Source organism: Chaetura pelagica, unplaced genomic scaffold, assembly GCF_000747805.2.
Source record: "Chaetura pelagica isolate M959 unplaced genomic scaffold, ChaPel_1.0 scaffold248, whole genome shotgun sequence".
Taxonomy (NCBI): Eukaryota; Metazoa; Chordata; class Aves; order Apodiformes; family Apodidae; genus Chaetura; species Chaetura pelagica.
This window is the reverse complement of record NW_009954309.1, coordinates 1,181,649-1,204,241: the sequence shown is the minus strand read 5'-3', so window position 1 is coordinate 1,204,241 and position 22,593 is coordinate 1,181,649. Positions and strand designations below refer to the sequence as shown.

Here is a 22,593-nt window from a genome sequence, read left to right as displayed (position 1 = left end):
TTATTCACTTTCATACTCTTCTTCATCACCTATGGGGTAGGACTGGATGTTGTTCTGGGTGTACATTTTGGTTTTCACAGGACAGTTGTGATCCATGAGTATTGCCTAGAAGAGAACAGAGGGGGAATAATTAATAAGATTTCTGCTCAGCATCTGGCTGTGGTTGACTGCACCACACAGCCATCCAGCTGTGTTCAGGGATTCACCTCTCCTCCCTGAACATAGATCCCAAACTGATCTCAGTTAAGTGCCAGGTGGGATCTTAACCCTAAAGACATGACCAGCAAACTTCTGTCACCTTACTGGAACCAGAATATCAGCCCAGGTATTAAATTGAAGATCTACCTGCTCTCCAGTTACAGTAATTTACCTCTTCTACATTTAATCTTCATCTATTAAAAGCTGGATGGGTGAGCAGAGTCCTGCTGCCCCAGCCTGCATCTTCCATTCCAGCTTTTCATTTCCCACCCCTTTCTCTGGAGCTCCAGAACAGCACAACAGCACAAGGAGAGTGGTGACCCAAATTCTGCCACCTGACACCCAGGGCAGGATAAAAGTGACTGCTGTAGTTAAGGGCCAGCTACAAGATTACCTTCTTGGGGAAGAATTTTTCCTAGGGAAAATTGAGCCTGTATCCAGAGCAGTTGTGCAGCATATTTTGTGTTGCATATGGTAAAGTGTGTGACCCTTCTTTTGACTCTTTCCCAATCCACAGCCCAGGTATTAAATTGAAGATCTACCTGCTCTCCAGTTACAGTAATTTACCTCTTCTACATTTAATCTTCATCTATTAAAAGCTGGATGGGTGAGCAGAGTCCTGCTGCCCCAGCCTGCATCTTCCATTCCAGCTTTTCATTTCCCACCCCTTTCTCTGGAGCTCCAGAACAGCACAACAGCACAAGGAGAGTGGTGACCCAAATTCTGCCACCTGACACCCAGGGCAGGATAAAAGTGACTGCTGTAGTTAAGGGCCAGCTACAAGATTACCTTCTTGGGGAAGAATTTTTCCTAGGGAAAATTGAGCCTGTATCCAGAGCAGTTGTGCAGCATATTTTGTGTTGCATATGGTAAAGTGTGTGACCCTTCTTTTGACTCTCTCCCAATCCAGGTGGACCAGCGCATCAGTCCACTGATAAAAGCTGCTTTGGGAATAGGAGTCACTTTGCATTTAAAGGCATGGGGAAGTTGGAGGGAGGGCACCACGGGGAGGTGTTTAAGCTATGCAGAGAGAACCTGTCTCTTCAGTGATTACCATATTACAAGTGAAACTCAGCAACCAGGGAGTCACATAATAAACTTGGTATTTCTAGCAAACAACAAGCAGCTTTTTCTTTTGCCCCTACCCCCCCACACACCTTTTTTTTTTTTTTTTTTCCCTTTCTGTTCTTCAGCCTTAGGGAAAATAACACAACATACAGAAAGCATAACAACGTAACACATCACATAAAATAGTACAGTCTGCAAAGGTTCTAGAGATTAACTGGGATCTCTCAGACTCTGCAGTCCAAATATGTGCAAGACAAAAGGTCTGGCCTCACGTGCACCACTATTTCAGCAAGATTCATTTTTTCAGTTCTGCCCATGCCCGTGCAGAGTGTGAGCAGCACACGCTGAGGCTCTGCCTTCACCCTGTAGTGCTGCCACAGCAAAACCATGACCATGAAAAGTTACATTTTCTGTTCACCCAAATAAACAACTAGAAACTACATTTTGGGCCCAAATCAACCTCATCAATGTGAGGGAGGCTGGAGTGCTGGCTGGGCTACACCTATAGAGGGTGACAGATGTTGCAGCAAGAAATGCTGCCTGTTTTCCATTATTTTCCCAGCCCTGGAATCACAACTTTGATTTTTTTGACTACTGACTGTACTGCTTTGATTCCTTTAGGAGCTTCCTATTTTCTCACAGAGCAGAGGAAACCTAGTGAGCAAAGTGATGGATCCCCTCCTCCAGCTAAAGGGCTTTTGAACCTCATCTATTGGAAATCTGTAGGAACAGCAACTGGAGAGGACCGTGGAAAAAAAACAGGCACACAAAGGAATAAAACTGAATTGGTTAGTACAGCTCTGGCACTGCAAGGAAAACAAAAATGCCTTTTCTACTGACTCTGCAGTGTGTGCTGTTGCAGATGAATGTCTGCTGGACCATGATAATCAAATTTGTGACTTTGCAACACCTAACTAATAAAAAGCTTTTCTTTATACATCTTGGATATCAAGAGAAGGGGGAGTTCATACCAAAGATTATAAATTAGTGTGATTAAACTGTGCTGGTCTCATTTTGGGGACGTCAGAGGCAAAGACGCAGCAGCAAATTGGCATTTGTTTCACTTCAAACCAAACAAACAGAACTAAAAACACAAGGAAGAAACCATGTTACACTTACCATTTTCTCCTCTTTGGCAGGTGGGCTTCGAAGGAAGAAGCAGAGGGGAGCGAAGAGAATATCCACAATCCCTATAATTGTCATGAGCCATGGGAATCCAATGGCCTTTGCAATGGCACCACCAGCAGAAGGACCTTGTATGCACAAAAAACCCCTTTTCTGAAGATCACTCAGGCACAAAATATGCAGCAGTCACTTTAAACAACAGGAATTTTATCTGCAAAACTCTTGCTTTACAAACTGATTTGAGGAATGCAACAACATGTTTGTAATTATAAGACAGACCTTCCCTGGCTCCACACTCCACATTCATTGGAGAAATTAGAGGTGCTCCAAGGGTCATCTCTATCAGGCACTCAAGGAGGCAGGGGAGCCATCAGGGAGTTATTCCCCCTCGCAGACTATTAGGAGCACAGCTGTGGTATTAGTTTGAAATCTTCCAAGGCCCCTTTCCTAGGGATATCCTATTTGTGTGCAGTGCCTGACACCTTCAAGCCTCTTCCAGCTAATGAAGCTGAGCACGGCATCGCAGCAGAGCCGGGCAGCAGATGCCTAACACAATTCCCTCTGCTTTGATTGGAAATAAGAACACCTGCTCACTGGGATTCACACCTGGCAGTGTAGCATGTTCTCTTTTCTTAACTGTGCATTATAGGCAGGAAAAGGCTGGACTTACCTATGGCAAAGCCCATGCAGAAGGCAACATCAGCTATTGCGTACACGCTGCCGTAGACCGACACGTGGCGCAGATCTACCAGGTAGCCCATAATTGGCATCATGGAGGAGTCCACCATTCCTGGTCGTGAGGGAGAGAAACATATTTCAGGAAAATAATGCCTTTTTAAAAAAATAAATAAATTAAAATATCTTGGCCAACTATGTCCTTAAAAAGGGAGGCAAAAGCAATTAGAAGTATGATTACTCTTATAGATATAAAAGGTTTGTGTAAAAAGAAACTGTATAACCTTGTTTTGTATGGTCTTTGCTGTGTCTGAGGTCATATATAGACATGTACATGTGACACTTGCCAGAGGACAAGAGATACAAGCTTAGAGCATATCAACTTCTCAGCAGCTGTCCATGCAAAGGCTCCCATCTCACATCAGTGGCCAGGTAGCCTGCATTTAGGGGAAGGTTATTTTGTGTGAACTTACTATAGGCCTAAAAGTTTGCATTAGCCTCCAGTCAATCAAGATCACTACAGGGATTTTAATGTGTCTTTTGAGCCAGTTTCATCGCTTTCAAGGAATAGCACAAGACAGCTGACAAAACTGCTGAGGTGCTGGGGATTTGTAGTTATGCCTATAACTCCTTTCTTAACCACACAACCCTTCTGTCTGCAGATGCCTCAGAACATTTGCTGACCAGCCAAGTGCTAAAGACAAAGCCATGGTCCCCACTGCATCCTGACTGCATGGTCCAGTATGAGCAAAGTTCACACGCATTCACAGAGGACCAGTACATGCCCATGGGCTTGGGAATTCCTACCGGATGAACAAAAGTTTAAACTTGTTTATTTTTTCTATGAAAATATCTATATAAATTATTTTCCACAACAAGGAAGACTGTGGGGTTTGGGCAGTGCCTGGCTTTACTTCTGAGAACAACGTATACATTCATAGACATTGAAAAAAACCCATGAAAGACCTGTTTAGGTTGACAGCAATTCTGGGCAGACTGGTTCAAACTGCCTGAGCATCATCCTTCAGTCCTTCCTGCTCTGTCTACCAGTCTGAGCCACAGCCCAGGTTTCACTACTCTCAGATCAGAGTGACAACAAAACTAATTCTCCACCTAACTGCATATATAAAATCATTCTTACATAAACAACAGACTGTAAGAAGTCTTTGTAATTTTTCTTACCAATGGCAAATCCAACTCCAAAATTTGGTGCGATGAGCCCATAAATGTTTTTAGCAAATGGTACCTACAAAGGAAATGTCAGGCAATTAATTATGTCACACTGCACGTGCTAATGAGGTTCATTTTCTAAGACAGATTCTCGAAGTAGTTATGGCAGACTTTGTACAGATGTGAGAGTTCAGTTCTTGTTCTGGGCTACCCTTTCAGACAACTATGCCATTAAACTACTGACACACTTACTATTATGAGCAAGAATAAACTGCTGAGTGACAGCTCAAGAAAAGGACCTTCCTCCTCCTTTCAGAGCCATTCTTGCTTAAAATAATAGAAACACTGAACTCTGAAAACACTCAAAACTCTGATCTGGAACCCATTAACTACACATTGTTTAATAATGTATCATAAAGCAGAAGCTTGAGCAAAAACTCATAGGGCAAGCACATATTTGAAGATGAACACATGTGTAGATGGTTTGGAAGATACAAGATCTCCTACTTACGCATAAAATACTTATTCCCACGATTAGCATCCCGAGTAAAGCACAGAGCCACCTATCAAAGGAGAAACATCACTGAGACTGGTGACACTGAGATGTTAAAGCTGATCTTCAATATTTCAGAGTAAATGTCTGAAGTGCTCGGTTACACCACTGAAGTAGCAACATGTTCCAAAAAGTTATTTTGCTACCAGACAACAAACTTTAATAATTTCCACTATCAGTAAACTGCCCTGGGAAACACTGGAAATGGTACGTGAACAAACTAGAAGATTAATAAGTATTTTTAAATGAAGCATACCTTCCTATTTTGTGTGCAAGTATCCCAAAAAGATTAGTCCCAATGAGATAAGAGATACTAGCTGGAATAAAAGCGACGCCTGAAAAATATGAATGAGATGTTTTATCAGCAAAGATTTTAGTGAAGTGTTAGAAGAAACTAATAAATTCCAGACACTGCAATTTTGATTTGAACACAACTAAAACAGTCTTTGTGCAGAGCTGAGAGAATCAAATATCCGGTTTGTTGCAGCCTCCTCATGAAATCTAAGGACATCATCTATGAAATGCAGGAGTGAGGGGAGTTAACTTTTTGATAAACTGAACTTTTTTCAGCATCAGCTACAAGAACTGGTATGTGAGGTAGGACAGAACAACAAAGAGCAAATGTTTATATCCAGCTACAATAAGCTTTGGGATAGGTTGAGGAGAGCAGCTCTTGGGCAGTTGCATGGCTTGTGGAGCATGTGTTCAGCACATGCAGCAAGCCCAGAGCTGTCAGAGGTGGATGAATCCCTCCCTGGAGGAGGGGACAGCAGGACAGCTGCTGTGGCTTTGCCAGTCACCTTCCCATTCTGAGCCCATGAGCACCAGGAGGCCTCATGTTCCAGGTGAGGTTGTGCAGCCCTTGTCAAGCAGTGACTGAAGTCAAGCCTCTATCAATAATCTAAAAGTTAAATAAAGCCTTGAAGACAGGGTTTTGAAATTATTTAGCCAACATATTTACAGTAAAAACTAATTTTAAAAATATTCAGTTATTGGTTTAAATTTTAAAAAACCTTATATTTAAGAACTTGCCAATGAGAGCACCAAAGTAAATTTCTGCTGACCTTGCTGAGGGGTACCCAGACTCCTGCATGCCCCCTGCTTGGAAAAACGCACAGTTGGGACCAGCACTATTTTCTTCTCTTGAGGCTTCCACAGCAGGGCCTGTACTGGCTGTGCAGCAGGCAGAAACATCTCTGGTTTAAAGCCAGTGACAGCCTGTGCTTGAGGATTGCTCCTCTCCCCACACGGAAGTCACAGGGCAGGACCCAGCTGGAGGGAAACTGTCAAAGGAAGAAATGCTACCAAAGAGCATGGTGTGCCAGTGCCTTGGCTACCTGGAGAGCACCAGGGAGAACAATACAGGCACGTGTGAGAGCAGGGACTGCCCTTCAGGAGAGGATTCACTGTGAAAAATATCCAAGAGGCAGCAGAATGGGGTGGCTGTGCCTGAGGCTGGATCCTTGTGTTGAGAGGTTCGTGAGCCTTAGAAGAAATAACACACAGTCTTCTGCTGTTGAGCCTGTTAAATTTTGCAGCTTCTTAAGAAAAATAAAACCGGAAAAACTGACAAAACAACTGGGAAAGTCTGACAAATTAGTGCACAGCACAGTTGGTCACTGTGAAACCAGGTCATTCGGATGCAGAGAGCAGCCAGACATTGCGGTACACGGACTGTTCCTTTTAAGTGTAGGTGCTCTTCATCTTTCACCTAGGCAACACAGAGTTTCTCATTTCCTGCCCATCCATCCTCCTTCCTATCTCTCTGATATTCATAAGAATGAAAGAAAAAAATTACTCAAAAAGTAATTTTTAGCCCAGCAATATCCTGGGATTAAAAGCAATGGTGATGCTGGGGAAACATTTTCACCTGTGTAGCTGCAGCTCCATGGATGCTGCCTGGAGCTGGTTATCCCAAACCTATAGCAAACCTGGATAGCTCAAGGAACTAAAGAATGCTGCAGAGGCTTGTTAAATAAGACTTGCATGTTGATGTGTAAGCTGTGGTATACTGAAGCAGAACAGTGATTTTTTTTTTTTTTAAAATAAGCTTTATGCACAATAATATTAATTGATGAGACCAAGGGGTCTATAATACCTTCTTCGGATCATGCTCCAAACAGCTGGATCTCCAAATTGCATGGGATAATGATTTGCTTAAAACCCTGCAGTTCAAGATATCATTTAAGAGGCTTAAAAACTTTAATTAATGCTGTCAAATCAGACAAAGCGTAATGGAGTCAATTACTTATATCATTAAGGGGTAAAATAATTCCTAATTTAAACTGGATATTTTACTTCTAGGAACTTCTGTACAACTAAGAGATTTGTAAATTTCATTTTCATTGCACCAGTAACACGAAAGTCTAGTGAGGAAATATATTCTATTTAAAAATACTCAAAGAAAAAGCCACAGCACAGAACCTTAGCTAACAATATCAAATATATATTGTGGTTTTGACAGTAACTCTTTCCTACACCCAAGATCATTCACCTTAACCTTCTACACCCAGTTTGATGCTCAAAGGAAGTTAGTCCACTTTTCTACATCTCCTCCCCCTCCTTGTTAACCTGAAAGATAAATTAACTGCCCCAGTTTTACTCTCTAGACTAACTTGATAGATGGGACAAAATTCCCAGTTTGCCTGTGGACACTGGTCTCCCAAGACTGTGTCCCTGTTCTGGCTTATAAGGTGGTCAGAATTAGGGTTCTCCTATTGCTTTCTGTTGAATGGGATGACTAAGGAACCACTGAAAAGGTGTTGGATCTGTCAGATTCCAGGGAAAATGCTCCACGTGCCCTTGGTGGCCACATTTTAAGAGAAGCCCATCCTTCTTTAACACATTGCCAGAAGTCCTGGAAGGAACACATTGGCATGGGCGTGCTCTGCACCAAACATCCTGCACCTGCTGCAGGTTTCTGTGGCTCTCTGCTCCTGGCAACTCAAACTAAGACCTGAGGAAGGATTTCCTTGAGGAAAAATCCACAACAAACTGGTTTGCCCTGCTGGGCTGACTCTGCAGCTCACAGGCATCTTGCAACTGCCCCAGCCAACACCCACTGCCAAATGGAGTCCCAGAGGAGCTGGGATGAGCACAGTGCTGGTGCTACCCACACCTATTCCTCCTTGCAAAGCCAGTGTTGTCCCTTTCTTGAGCCTCTATTGCCATAACATCAATCCATTACCTACTTTTCTTACAGACCAATGTTTGCAGTTGTGCAGGTATAACACTGACAGCTTAAAAACAGCAAAAGAAATTACCACCCTCAAGTATATAAGACAACCATCATTTACAGGACCAGAACTGAAATAGTCATTGGACAAAATATGGAGATGTAAATAATATACTGTACTTTACCAAGCTGCCATTTTTGTGAACACATTGTCTCCATCATCCAGATGGGCAGAGCTGGTTCAAGCATAGCAATACCCATGTTTGCAAAGCAGATAGATCCTGAGAGACAGAAGGGGGAGAGGGGGGGAAGGGAATAATAGTAATTATTTCTTTTGACTGTAAACAAAAAGCCACACAAAGACTGGATGGTTTTACATAAAACATTGTGCTTTTTACAGTCTTATTTGTTACACATCAGTTGTTGATTAATATTAACTAGAACAGAATGTAAAAGCACTGAAGACTGACTTTCTATATATTTCTATTCTCCTAGAAATTCTACAGTAAAGGTTAAGCTGTTTTCATAATGTGAAAGTTTTCAGTGAGCTTGATGACATTTAGAAAGTTCAAGAGGTCTGACTGTTGTACAAATGATTAGCTTAAACTACAATCTTTTGGTCTTTATCTAGTCTCCTGGGGCAAAACTGGAGACCTGTTGTGTAAGAGGCACAGGCTGTGACCCTCTGCCTCCATCATCTGAGAATGACTGTGATGAGACGTGGAGGTCTTGATCCTAAAAATACCAAGAGACAACCACAGATATATCTATCCCCTACAGAAGGGAATTTCGTGTCAGGATCCTATAGCCAGCAGCTAGGAAGTCCATGCAGCAGAGCACAGGTTTGGCTGAGCTTGCCCAGCCCTATGAATTTCAAATGCTTCCAAATCTCTTTTGAATTCTGGACCTTTAGTCACCCTGACACAAAGGATAACAAGTGGGGAAGTGCTGATTCAGTCTTGCCCCCCAGCTCAGCTCTGCCCCCTCCCACCACCTGAAATCCAGACTCCAGTGAGTTTGTCAAGTCTGTCTCTCCTCAGTAGTGAAATTCAGCTTTAGTGCAGGGATCTGTAACCCCCGTGGTATTTTTCGGATTCCAGATGCCTTTCCCACCTACTCAAAAGATCCTAAGGCAGTCAAAGCCTAATGCAGGGCAAGGGGACACGTCCTCTCTGCTAATCCCTTACAAAATGCCTTTCAAAGGAATTTGGAAGTCACTGCTAGAAGTGAAAACCTTGCATTTGTATCCCTGTGTTTCTTCCTAATATTTACAAACTCTGAAATTTAGGAAAATATTCTAGACTCTGACAGTCATTTCCCATCCACATTTTTCTTAATTTTTATTAAATTGCTTAATTTTTCCAACGTCAGAGAAATGTTCTTTCCCAGGAACAAGTTCCTCATCACAGAGTTCAAAACAAAATGAGCACCCATGTCATTCTTTGCTCAAGCCTGTCAGAATATATTAGACTGTGTAGCCACGATTCCTAAAATGAACTTGCTGGCTCATTGGCTCACTCCCTTCCTGGGGCAAGGAGCAACAGTTCAGCTCTGCTTTACCCTAAAGACAGAAGGTTAGATCTGAAGCTAACCTTTCCACTCTGGTGCAAGCTCCCAGGAGTAAAGCATCTGCAAAGAGCCCCAGCTAAACACCTCTTCCCAGCCAAACTCAAGCATCTTCCTCAATGCTGGGAAAAAAATCATTCCAGGCCACACAAAGTGCAAGCAGAGGAAGCAGGGCCATTCTAACAGAGGTGGTTTAAATAGCCAAGGTCTTATTCTACTCTTAACACACTTCACAAAGAATGGAGAAACAAGGTGCACACATACACATTGGGTCAGGAAGTGTCACCAGAGCTTACCAAAGTACTCAGGTATATGGTGAGAAAGGTACTTCAGGTCTTTAGGATGCACACTTTCTGAAGAACCCATGTGTTCATGATGATAGCTGTCTCAACTCTGGTTTTTGAATCTGATAATTTAAACTAACTTGTCTGTCTGTGCAACTTCCTCAGCCAGTAGCACCTAATGCATCTTTAATCCCTGTCAGCCATGCCTGGCTGCAAGAACACCATTGACTTCACCCACTGAGCTCCTACCAACAGTGACAAAGTGCAGCAGCAATGTTTCTTTTGCCTGAGCCAGTGAGCACTGATGGCACTGACTTTGAAGCATCACCTCTGACTCAAGGTACATAGGAGGCAGACTCAGTATTTGCTCACGTTTCTTTTCTCCCACAGAGGTTTTCATGTGAGCAGCTTCACCTGATCCTGTCCCTCTGACAGCTCTGTGACTTCCCCACCTGAGCTGGTGAGTGCATGTTGAACAGGAATGGTCACAGGACATCCTGCAACAGCTTTTGCTGGCACTGAAGGCCACCAGGCAGCTGCACTGGGCACAGGGACAGTGATACACAGTGAGTGATGAGCACACTGGCCTCCTGGCTGTAGTGACAGCCAATCTTATTAACTCACAGGCAGCATGGCTTTGTCATGGGAAAAGTTATGCATTCTGAAAGGAGAGAGAGGAACTCCATGCTACAGAGTTCAAGGCACCTTGTGTTAAAGAGCAATATTGAGTTACAGACAAGCCAAATTGGTCAGAAAGTGCTTGTACTTTGGAGAATACAAACAATTATGACTCAAGTGCATGACACACACTCAGGAGATTGAATCTGAATTTATACCATGAAATTAGTGTACCTAAATCAAGAATACAAGAAGCACTCAGACTGTTAGCCCTTCTGCAGCATGCCTAAAATGTCCCTGGCTTTTACTTGTAGTTAACAATTCAGCCCACTAGAGATGCAGACAATTTGTTGATGAGCTAGGTAACTGCATTAAAAGCCATTCAAAACCTCTAATCTCCCTGAGCAGCACAAATCCAATGGGACTTTTGACCTTCTCCTCTCTAATCATTGTATCTGAACATCATATACAGTGTGGGACACTGACATTCACAGCATCCTTGTGAAGCAGAAGACATATTATCCTGGCTTACATATGGAGCAATGTGGCAGGGGACCTTGGCTGATTGCCCCAAGGTGTGAGGGCACAGAGCTAACTGCCATTCCAACCAAACCTTTACCCACCCTTCCCTCTTACCATCAGGATCAGGAGTTCCCATCTTAGAAAACACTGTTAGGGAAATACTGAACTCCTTGGGGTAGGGGAGAGCAAAGGAAACTTTCAGATCCTTTTCACTGTAAAAAAGCAACAGCTTCAGAAGTGAAGCCCCCAAACATCAGCTGGAAAGGATAGCTGCAGAAATTGAATGCAGTGCCAATGTGGTAGAAAATCAGAAAAAAGTCCAACCCTGCTCCTAGCAGACATTAGAAATGGTCAAAATAGTGGGGTCCTTGGTACCTTTTATCTTCCTTGGCTAAGACTACACTTGGCAGGAGTAGCTAACTCTTAGTCCAGCAAAGTAGCCCCTTAAAATCAGTCCCCTTGTCATACTTTGTGGTGTAAACGAAGCTCTGTCACAGATTAGACCTGGGCAGGGATTGCACATGAAGTGGATAGCTGGAGAACAAATAATGTTAGATGAGTCTCACCTTGCAACCCCTGCTAAAACCACTGCAAAAGACAAGGTACTGAACCAGATGAATGATAGAGCTGATCTCTTACAACAGGTACTGACTTTGCTACACTTTGCCTCCAAACATTATTCTGTGGAAAGGCCTTTCAATTCTTCAAGAATTTCTCAAACAAAAGTCACAGCTTGACCAAGTGTCTGGTCACAGAGTTAATATTATGCTAATTCCTTAAGGCCACCAAGAAACAAAGCACCCAAAAAATTCCTGGAAGAATTGCTTTGTTGGACAAGAAGACTAGGGCTAAGAAACAAAACTGTGAAAATAATTGTCTGGTTCCAGGTGTTTTATCAACATTAAGAAGAGCCAGGCTTAATTACCAATTTCAGAATAAACACTCAACCAAATGCAATGCAAAAAGACAAACTTCTCTCCAGACAGAAAGACTCATTAGCCAAACAGTACATGCAATACCAAACACCATTTGCCACACAACCCAGACCTTTTCTGAAATGTAATCCACGTGGCAGAGAACAAACTCACTTCCTCTTCAGATGGAAACAAAGCTCAGTGACAGTACTCCTGTCCATGCTGGCACCCTTCTTTCTGGAAGCCTTGGCTCTATTCACTTGTCTCATGGACAGTTTTGTGGCCATACCTCAGTGCAGTGCAGCAATTCATTGTCTTAGCCAACAATTGCAAGCCGCTAGTGTCCTCTCAGCTGGAAAGATACCTACACTTCAAACTTTCTGCCTGGTATGTTTCTACCAGTACATCCATCCTGAACTACCAAATAATATTTCTTTTCTTTGAGCTTTATGTCAGCCAAACAGCCAATGACAATGTTGTTAAACCAGCTCAGGCATTCCAGGATTCCAGGTGTAACACCAGTGGGTGGTTTAAAAAAAACAAACAAAAAAAACCAACAAACAAACAAAGAGATCTGGTACCTGCTGCAATAATGATATATGGGTCCTTCAGCAGTGTCAGCAATGGTGTCCCCTTCTGACTCTATGAAACAAAAGCTTGGGATTAGGAAAGGCAAAGTGTCATCCATTGCCCAGAGTGCTTTACCTTCATACTTACTTCTGCTTGTGCTCTGGATGGCTGCAGAATAAATAATTGAACAGCTGTGGAAAGAAATCAATACTGTTACATTGCTTCAAGAAGGGGTTAGATGGTAATACCATGAAAGGGAAAGTAACACTGGGACATTGACTCCTCGTATCTACCAACCTCCATCCAGCAGAGCCAGTGCTGCCAGCACTAGGAAAGGAGAACTCTTCCCCACAAACTCGTACATGACACTCCCAAAAGGTGGACCCACTGCCAGGGAGAGACAAAGGACACAGTGGTGAAGCCACATCTCAGCCTCCGCATGAGCATCCTCTGCAAGCCTTTGGGCATCCTGCCCCTGGCACTCGGCCACCAAAGAGCTCAACTTAAAAACAAAACCAAACTAACCACAAAACTCATTGATCATTATAATAACCATATTATTCACTTGCTAAAATAGCCTTCCACGTAAATGAAACCAAACATGTCAGAGATTATGGCCTGACATTTGTATCTGCATGAGAAATGTGCTGCTGTGGGAAAAACTGTTCTTAACATGCACCAGGGATCTAATCTGGAGATGGCACGATAACACTGCCCTCCATGTGCCTCTGCTGCTGCTGTCATAGATCACAAGTAGATGCTCTGGGGAAGGCTGGTTTCTCTTGTCTCCATTTCACTGACCTAATACTCCCATAGCAAGGCCTCCTAGTGCAATTCCCATTGCGTTGCCTCTCTCTTCATCATCTGTGTACACACTGGCCAGCATACCCATCCCTAAAATAAAAAGGAAATTTACAAAAAGCACAACACAACACCAGGCAGCTGTGTACTGTAATTTATGGTCATCATTTGAGAGCCCTACTAAACATTCCACAAATATGACAGCAGGTATTTCCCTATATATACATACAAATAGATAGATAGAGATTGATACAGATATCTATCCCCTGTGCATGGAAATCACCTTGAAGCAAAAAGGAGGTTTGGCAAATGTAAATGGTCTCTATTATACAGGATTACTCAGGTAACTTAATGATGTCCTCATTTGCTAGATTATTTTTCCCTGCCTTTCTCACAGAGCTTTTAGACATGCCTTTCAACTAGGTGAAACAAAGCTTTTGCCAAGTATTCACTACCTGTTATTTGTACTCTGGAATGTGACACAAAGCTCTGGTGCCCACTGCCAGCTCTAACCATGGCCACTGCAGGCTGTGCTCTGGCCAGGAGGTATCGCGCAGAGCTGAGTACTTTGAAAATTAGTACTTTGAATTCATAATTCAAAATTAAAGGGATTCTTTTGGTTGTTGTATTCTCATGCCTCACTTCTCACTTTGATGATGAGCCTTCAACTGACAAAAGGAAACACAAAGTCAAATTTATCTGTTTCCTGAGAAGCATTCAGACACTGTAGAGGTAAGCACTGCAGAAAAGTCCTCACAGAAATTAATAATTCTGTTTTCAAACCAAGGCTTAAGTAGGACTCAGGAAATAGGGTCCACAGCTACACAATGAGCCAGAAAAATAGAAAACAAAATATTTCATGATTGATCATTAAGTGAATACTTGATGTGCACCAAAAATGTCCTAAGCACCAAAAGAGCAGAGGTCCTGTGTGAATGAACATGAGAAGAAAATTGTGGAAGTCATCAAATGGTTTGCATGAACAACTGAAGAAGTTAGAGAATGGTATCAACACTGACAATGCACTTGTGCAACTTGGATAAATATTCTGGGGAAAAAAAATATAGGAGGCAATACAAAAAAGATGCCAGGAAGCTTTCTGCTTAGGTAGGAATGATTACATGCACAAATGCAGGTGCAGCACAGAGAGGAGGTGACTGGACTCTATCCAGGGAAAAGCAATGAGGGTCCAAGGGCTTAGAAAAGTATCTATGAGGCACAACTGCAGGACTTTAAATTTAAAACCAGGGGAGAAAACTAATGTGAGATGTGGTAGTTGGCTTGCAATATGAAAAAGAGCTGCAAAGATAAAGAAAAGAAACTGTTCTTCATGCTTTCTCAAATACAGGAAGCAGAAATGTGTTTACATGACAGTAGGGAGATTTGAGATGAGACATCAGAAAAAGCTTCCTGACAGTAAAGGTACTTAAGCACAAAAGATGCTGAGGGCATTTCTGGAGGCTTCTGAGAATATGCCTGTCAAGAGTGCACGAGGAATGACAGATGCAAAGCCAATCCTGCCTTCAGGAAGGGGGTGGACTGGATAACCTCTTGGCCTTTTCTGCTCGATTTTGTAGGGTCCCTGTGCAAAAAGTCATGTGCTCCCCCAAGACCTGCACCTCCAGGTGCACCTTGGCACAGGCCCTAAGTTAAAGGTGAATCATTATTTTGATTCTGACATGTCTTCGTACAGAAGGTTTTACTTGTAACATTCACTGGTTCAAGGAGAAAAGATAGATTTTCTTATCCCTACCCCTCTTCTTGTCTTTGCCTTCCCCATCCCTGGGTCCTCTTCCCATCCCTGCCCGCTCCCTTAGTCATATCTTCACTCTTCCCACTACTCATCCAGTTTTAAATCCATCTGCTTAATTAGTTCTGCTGGTGGAACTTCAAGCCTGTCTTAAGCATAAAGTGCTTCTTGCTCCCAGTTTGAACACTCAGGCTGGGGTATCCCATCTGCCCAGACAAAGGCTGGAGAAAAATCCCTGCAAAAGGAACCTAGGAGAAATTAATCTCCAAAGCCTTGTTAAGTTTCTATGGAGTTCATGTGAACATTGTTTACAGAACCATCCAATTTGGAAGGGGGAATTTTGCTGAGGAAGCCAAAAGACACATTCTTGACAAAACTCTGCATTCACCTCCCTTCCCAAGCCAGATTTCTATTTCTGCTGCCATCATGGGATATTTTTCCAAGAAAAGGCAGCAAAATGCTCTAACATGAGAAAAAAACCCACCAACATATTTTCTCCAGTGTCGGCCTCAGAAATGGTTGAATAATTTGGGCTGAAAACCCACGTTCTATTTCGCTCACTTAATTAGAAATTACAACTTCCTATTGGAAATCTGATGCAGGTAACATGAGTTCAAACTGGCAGACAGCTTGGTAAATCCTTGAAAACAACATTTTATAACAGAAATTTCAGTACCAGACAGAGCTGCTATCCCTACTGTAATAAGTACCAACACAAGTTCCCGATGACCTTTAAAATGGCTAAAAATGAATTTAAAATGTTGAAGAAGTCCATGCAGAAATCCCAGGGAGAGTGCAGTTCATTTAGTGCTCTGTCTTACTGCAACCCAAATATCAAGGAGTTCTGAAAAGACATTTGTTTTTGAGCTACTTTATATGAAAGGCACAGAAAAAGATATTGATTTAATTGAGTATTTGTATTAATTATTATATAAAACATAGTTTTTGCAATTTCTATTGCATTATAAAAACTGCAGACAAAATATAATTCAGAAAAATACTAAAGTGACAGAATGACTGATCTGCATTTTACTCTATCATCTCTTTTCTTACCTGCCACTGAAGAACAAGAGGAACCCACTCCTTGAAGGGACCTGGCAATAAACAGTAATGCATAGCTTCCAGAGAAAGCAAACACTACAGAGAAAACGGAGGTAAAATTTTTAAATTAGATTAACTCTAACTAGGTTAAAAAATTAGATTTCTTGAAACTATCACAAAAACTTCATACAATTTAGTCAAGTGTTTACAGTGACTTGTGCCACTTTCAATGCTAACCATATTACTTCCTCTTATTGCATTTAGATGTGTCAGTGTTGAATTGCTCTCAGGTGTCTAAGCCTCCTGGTAACACAGAATGCAAGCACACAAGCAGTTTTAACTAATTATTTGGGATTTAATTACATCTTGCTCTGATTCAGCTGCACACAGGAGTAACAAGACCTGTCTTCCCAGCCTCACCTCCTCATGCAGCTTCATCTAAAGCTGCCCAGCCTGAAGTTCCAGGCATCCAAGGAAAGAAGGATTTAGCACACAAGCACTTGCACACACTGGTGTTTCCTCCAATAAGTGAATGAGTGGAGAGAGGTTTCACCCTGGTGTGGCCAGCTCTTTAACAGATGCTGTCTAGCACAGACCTCTGAAGATGCAGGGGGGCCAGCTCCACCCATTCAAGGGCTGTAACAAGTTCCTGATCCTCCCAACAGCAAAACACCAGAGAATCTGCACCAGAGGAGGTGCCTCCCTATCTCTCCTCAAGAGATTTAACCCCAGGCTCCACTATCTGTCTTTTGGGACAGAGCCCAGTCTGCACTCACCAGTCTGGCTAAATTCTCCATCCACAACACTGGAAAAAAGGAGTGTCCCAGAAACCCCATCACATCTCTGCTCGTAGAGTCAGTATCTTTACATCTACAGTGAGTTTTTAAAAACTATTTTCAGCTCCTATCTGTTGGCCAACTAAGGAATTTTTCCAGACAGGTTAAATACCTGGGGGAAGCTGTGACATGCCAACTAAATGCAAGTTCCACATGCACTTCTCCCACCTGCTCTGTGGCATTGTGCCTCTTGGGCTTTTCACCAGGTCTTAGAAAAATCCCTACCCGCTTGGACAGAGAAAAATCAAGAAAAGTGAAGGAAGGATGTCAGCAGATCAAAAGGTCCTCCCTTTGCCATGAATTAGACTCATTACTCCTATGTCCGTCCCAACAAAAAATTGCCCAACATGATCCTAAAAGGCAGAGTTGTCAGTGACTCTAAGACCTGGTAATCTTCCCCAGCACTTCAGATGATACAGTTTTCAGGTCTTTATAACTTCTCTTACGTGTCGTGGACATGGAAAAACTGTTTATTCCCCTCCTTTTCATCATACTCTGATATGTCCTACATCTGCCTTCTGAAGAAACCTGGTTATTTCACAGTTCCTCACAGGCTTCTAATGATCCTTGATGTTTTCCTCTGTACTCTTTCCACCTGCACCACAACTTTAAGTGCCATGCCAAAACTGGACATAAAACAGCAGCCAAAGCCTTATCAATGCCTTTAGAACAGAGAAATTACCTCAGCTGACTTGCAGGCTCTGCTCCTGTTTGCACACCCCAGAGCAATGTTTAGCAACGCGATGGTCCTGTTGGCTCACACTCCACTCACGAGCCACTATAGCCTCACAATCTTTCTGATAAGCCCTAACAGCAGCTAGTCGTCAAGGGCCCTGCAAGATAGACCTCTCATGGCTGATAATCTGTTTCAAACTGTCTGAGCACTGCTTCAGATTACAAGAAACTGAGAGGAAGATTCAGCTAAGGAAGAGACCTGCCATGATGGGATGGAAACTGGTGAATTCCTTAGAGTACTTTCACAAGAGGGTACTTGTCAAATCTCAACAGCACCACCATCCACATGGAGCAGCCACCCATAAATTCTCCTTGGGGATCAGTCCCTCTATGTCAACAAGAGTAATTCCTAGTGGTAATTATTATAGAACATTTATTTAAAGTTGCACTTGGACCAGACCAAATAAGATGTGGACACTTACTGATTGTTGACACAAACATGATGCAGAAGCCAGCAAACAGTGGAATCTGGTAGCCTATTCTGGAAAACAAAATGAACATTCACATTTCTGGGATTGTCTGACTGATATTTTGAGTTAGACTTACTCACATGAGTGCACACACCACAAAAACCCAACCTGCAGCTTCTTGGTAGGCTTTGAACCTATCGTGGACCACGTGGTCAAATCTGTCCATGTTACAAATGCCTTTTCATCTGACATAGCAGACTTTGTGTCTGAAATCCCTGGAAGAAATCCTTCTCTCATTAGAAGCTGATTGTCCTGTTCTCTTTCCACGATAATTGTTCCCAATAAAGCCTCTCTGGGCTTTCATGGGGTTGCCAAGAGCATGAGAAGGGAAGATCTGTCTGAGCATGCTGAGCTTTGAAATAGCCCAGGAGTGTTTCAGTGCTCATCTGTTTCCATCCTCATGAGACAATGACTATAATGAGACATGGTCAAACCAATGGCTTTTTTACTGGAAAAAAATATTATCAGCTTTGTTGGGAGTTCTGCCTCAGCCAGGAGAACTGGAAGAGTCTTAAAGAGCCTGAGGGTAACATATTTTTGCCTTGCATACATTTAGGATTAAAAATGAGGTGGATCAAAGATTCTTCATTAGGACTTTAAACAGCCTGTAGAAATGTCTGGTTGCTCTAAGTATTTTCAAGTTTCCAGGAAATAAAGAATTTTTTGTCTGGAAAGAAAATATAATTTTTGAGCTGCTAAAACTGAACTTTTGACAAAAAAAGCAGTCACAATATACTGTTTTGCATGCCATTAAAAAGAATCAAAACCACTACCCAGGGCAATCTGAAGACACTGTATATTCTATGTACAGTCTACATATCCTATGTACATTCTATATATATCCTATGTACATTCTATTCAGGACAATTTATTCAAGGCTTCTAATCTATTTGCAAAGACATTGTTTAACAGCCAAATTCTTCAACAGTGAATGATGCTTTTCAAAGGAGCACTGATTGACTTCAAGTTCCAAGGCTTTGACAGTATCAGGCATTTATATTGGCAGCATTGGCTCATTCAAATAATGGAAGAGTCTATAATGGCCCTTTTAATTTGTATTATTAGCAGTTGTGACACAGGTAAACCAAAATAATTATTCTGAGATTTGTTTTCTTGTTATATAATTTTTATACAAAATGTATGTAAATACAGATTAAAAACCACCCTTTAGCTACAACTACTGCTGCTGGTGAGTGAAATCATCTTTATCTGTGGGACTATGAAAGCAGAAGTTGAATGTCCTTATGCCTTCTTCCACTGCAGAATAAAGAGTTATGTCTGTCAAGGCCATCCCAGAAGTGTCTAGGACAGTCGCTGTGAGAGGAGAAGTCTAATTTTAGTAGAGATATCAAGCAACTCTTAGACTGGGGACAAAACAGCAATTTGCTTCTGCTACAAGCACACTGAAATAAAATTCAGTTATTTCCATGAAGACAAATACCACCCAAAGCAGCTCCCACATTCATGTTTCCATCATCCAAAGACATGAGCTGTGAGATCTTCCATAACCATCAGTGAGTTGAACAAAGAGAAGGGCTAGTTCTGTACTAGTTCTGTAACTAGTTCTGTACTAGTTCTGCTAGTAATACTAGTTCTGTAAACTTAAACAAAGGATCAACCTCTATCAAATTAAAATAGATTTCACTTCTTCCAATTTTCTTCCTACACCTGGAAAGATTCTGGTGGTTGAAAACTGTAAGAGAACAAGTATTTTGGAAGTCACTTTTAATGCTCAATGAAATACTGTTCAAGAATCATTCATCATTTTTGCAGCTGCAGATATTCCTCCTTTGTCTTAGAGTCACCACAAGATGTGAAGCAATAAACAGAAGAGGGTGATGAGGGTAGAACTGGAGCAGAACTCAGTTCCACTGTCACTGCCCAGTAGACCATGACGCTTTTATCACACATTCTGAGGTCTAACACATACTTTTTCCTCCACACAGATATTCATAATTTCAGAACCAGAGTCTATGTGGGCACAGCTAGATCTTTCAGCCAAAGTCTGCATTGCCAGGGATCCATCATGCAGCATGATGCCAAGCCACAGAGGTCAGCACATGACAAGCATTTGCACTGAATGACACAACTCCAAGACTCATTATTCTGTTGGTCTGTCCCTGCATGAAACTGCTGACCCTCTAGAAGCTGTGGTTGCTCTTGCTCTTACCCACATCCAGCTGACATGTCATCAGATAGAGATTGTCTTTTCCTGCACAATCTTAGCAACCCTTGTCTCTGAGCAAGCCCTGCCTCCTCCTGAAATAGCATCACTAATTAGCTGGTGGTTCTGCTACCACAAATGACTTTGCAGCTGCATTCCCTGATCTGTCCAACACACATTTGAGAGCACAGAAATGAAGTTTTTCCTGAACAAATACACTACCTAACAGAGGTGACCACAGAAAGGAGAGGCAGCACCTGTAGTAGCCAACTATTCAGTGGTTCTGTCCCTTGCCCCTCAGTCATTCATGTTCTTTCCTCATTGTAAAATATTTCCTCACTGTAAACACTTTCTTCCTAATATCTTACCTAAATCTACCCTCTTTCACTTTAAAACCATTACCCTCATCCTATCACAGAAAGAGGCATTAAATAAGAAATCGTTTTAGCAGAACTTACCTCTTGAATTAAACCAATTTTGAGTTAGAGAAAAAGGTAGAAACAAAAACCTATAAAACTTCCCAAAAAACTTAATTAAAGTAATCACTGGCACAGACTGCTAGGAACAGAACATCTTGTTGCATTCTGTACAAACTCAAGCACTCAAACCCAGAGCCTACTGAAGGTCAGGAATTCCATGCTCCATAAAAAATCTAAACCACTCTTCAATGACTTTATTTGATTGAAAAATAAACACCAGGAACACAGTGTGCTACCTATTAAAAGAAAAAAAAAGCAACTCACTCAGCATCTGAAACTGTGGGCACTAATCTTGAACTAAGCAACCTGTTCTGCTTCAGCTGTGACGTTTTGCTGAAATTTTGCAGAACTAGTAATGACAATAACAATTATCGCTAAACAGCTAATCAATGGTAAGGAAGAGTCTTTGTAATGATAACTCAGATTTCTCAGATTATATACATTGTTCTTAGGAAATGTCAGATTCAGGGTGTCGGGTTTCTTTGCCAGTTACTTCTATGGTAAAATGATTAATGTGATAACTGATATTTCCCACTTACCCTTTCTCAGAAGAAAAGCACCAAGATACAAATATACCAAGATACAAATAACACATGAAAGAAAACCAGTAATCCTTAAATCTAATTTAGGGCCACTTTTCCACTAAGGCACTCATTGCTGCTCGAGGAGATGAGAGCTTCTCGCACAGGACACTGGGATGAGGTGCTCCTTGATGTTTCTCCTCATGCTTGTTGGGGATCTGCAAACCTGCCCCTGTGATTGCAATCACACACTCAACCACGTGCAAAAGCCTGTAGGATGTTTCCAGGGGGAAATTTCTGCTCACAGTACTAGTGTTCACACTGGTGGGCTGCCAACCCTGCTCCTAACAAAGAGAGATGCTACAGGAACATCTGCTGCCCTGTCACTAAACCTAAGGATGTATCACAGCTGTCCCAGCAGCCAGCTCCAAGTCTTTCCCGTGCCCTGGCACACGTAGCACCAGGCTGCAGTCTTGAGATGTGTGGGCACATGGAGAGGAACTGGCAAGGACATGCACCCTGTCACTTAGACTGATGTCCACCAAAACAAGAGTGGGGATGGTATCTACAGTATGACTGAACTGCACTGTTGAAAAACCTATTGGCAATGTGGAAACTATTACTACTGTCTTTCTCCAGGTTTAGCAGGTTGTGGAAATTATAATAGTTGCAAAGAAATGTAAATATCCATAAGGCAATCATTCAGATATTAAGAAAAATCTAGAAAAAATGCCTAAAGAGCTTCTATGAAAATACTATTTGACATTATGTTACTTTGCCTATGGATGAGCTGTCATATCCTCACAAAGCAGTACAGAAAAACCAGGTAACAAAAATCCATTTTCCTCCTCAACTTGCAGCAATCTTTCTGGAAAAGTAATTTTGCAGTGGCACACTTTTATCTGCATAGGTGGCATGCAGTCAGAGAGAAGGGGAGATGAGAAAGAAATGAAACCCTCTACCTCACTTAAAACTGCGGTGTTTAAATCAGCCCCACAGATTGAAAACAGGTTTTGAGCTTCTAACACTGTGAATCAAACTGCTGCTTAGCCCTCAGTTGGCTATTCCTCTAGCAGATTGAAATTAAACACTCCAACTACATATGTATGTAGGCTGTAAAATCTATTAAATGTACTTCTAGCTTCAAAGCCTGAATATCTACCATTAAAGTGTGTGGGTTGCTTTGGGTATTGCCACGTCTGATAGGCATTGTCTGCTTAAACAAAAGTGGTTTACAAGAATAGATTTCTGCTCCATATTATTTTCTGAAAAGAAAAATTCTTCTTCATAAAACCAGCTTAAATAAAAGATATGAAAATTAGTGACCTGACTAATACAATTTGGAGTTTATTTCCTGC

The 22,593-nt window shown here is 42.0% G+C and overlaps 1 protein-coding gene across 1 annotated transcript in view; it reads right to left on the bottom strand.

Annotated features, from left to right (window-relative positions):
* SLC18A2 (solute carrier family 18 (vesicular monoamine transporter), member 2) overlaps positions 1 to 22,593 on the bottom strand; it is a 25,757-nt gene continuing 3,164 nt past the window's right edge. Inside the window, exons 3-15 of the mRNA XM_010003962.1 lie at positions 18,024 to 18,082; positions 16,043 to 16,126; positions 13,240 to 13,332; positions 12,736 to 12,825; positions 12,586 to 12,629; positions 12,450 to 12,510; positions 8,150 to 8,245; positions 5,046 to 5,124; positions 4,748 to 4,799; positions 4,249 to 4,312; positions 3,062 to 3,181; positions 2,386 to 2,519; positions 1 to 105 (exon numbers count right to left, since the gene is read on the bottom strand). Coding sequence (XP_010002264.1) covers positions 1 to 105; positions 2,386 to 2,519; positions 3,062 to 3,181; positions 4,249 to 4,312; positions 4,748 to 4,799; positions 5,046 to 5,124; positions 8,150 to 8,245; positions 12,450 to 12,510; positions 12,586 to 12,629; positions 12,736 to 12,825; positions 13,240 to 13,332; positions 16,043 to 16,126; positions 18,024 to 18,082 — 1,081 coding nt within the window. The remainder of the gene's footprint in view (positions 106 to 2,385; positions 2,520 to 3,061; positions 3,182 to 4,248; positions 4,313 to 4,747; positions 4,800 to 5,045; positions 5,125 to 8,149; positions 8,246 to 12,449; positions 12,511 to 12,585; positions 12,630 to 12,735; positions 12,826 to 13,239; positions 13,333 to 16,042; positions 16,127 to 18,023; positions 18,083 to 22,593) is intronic.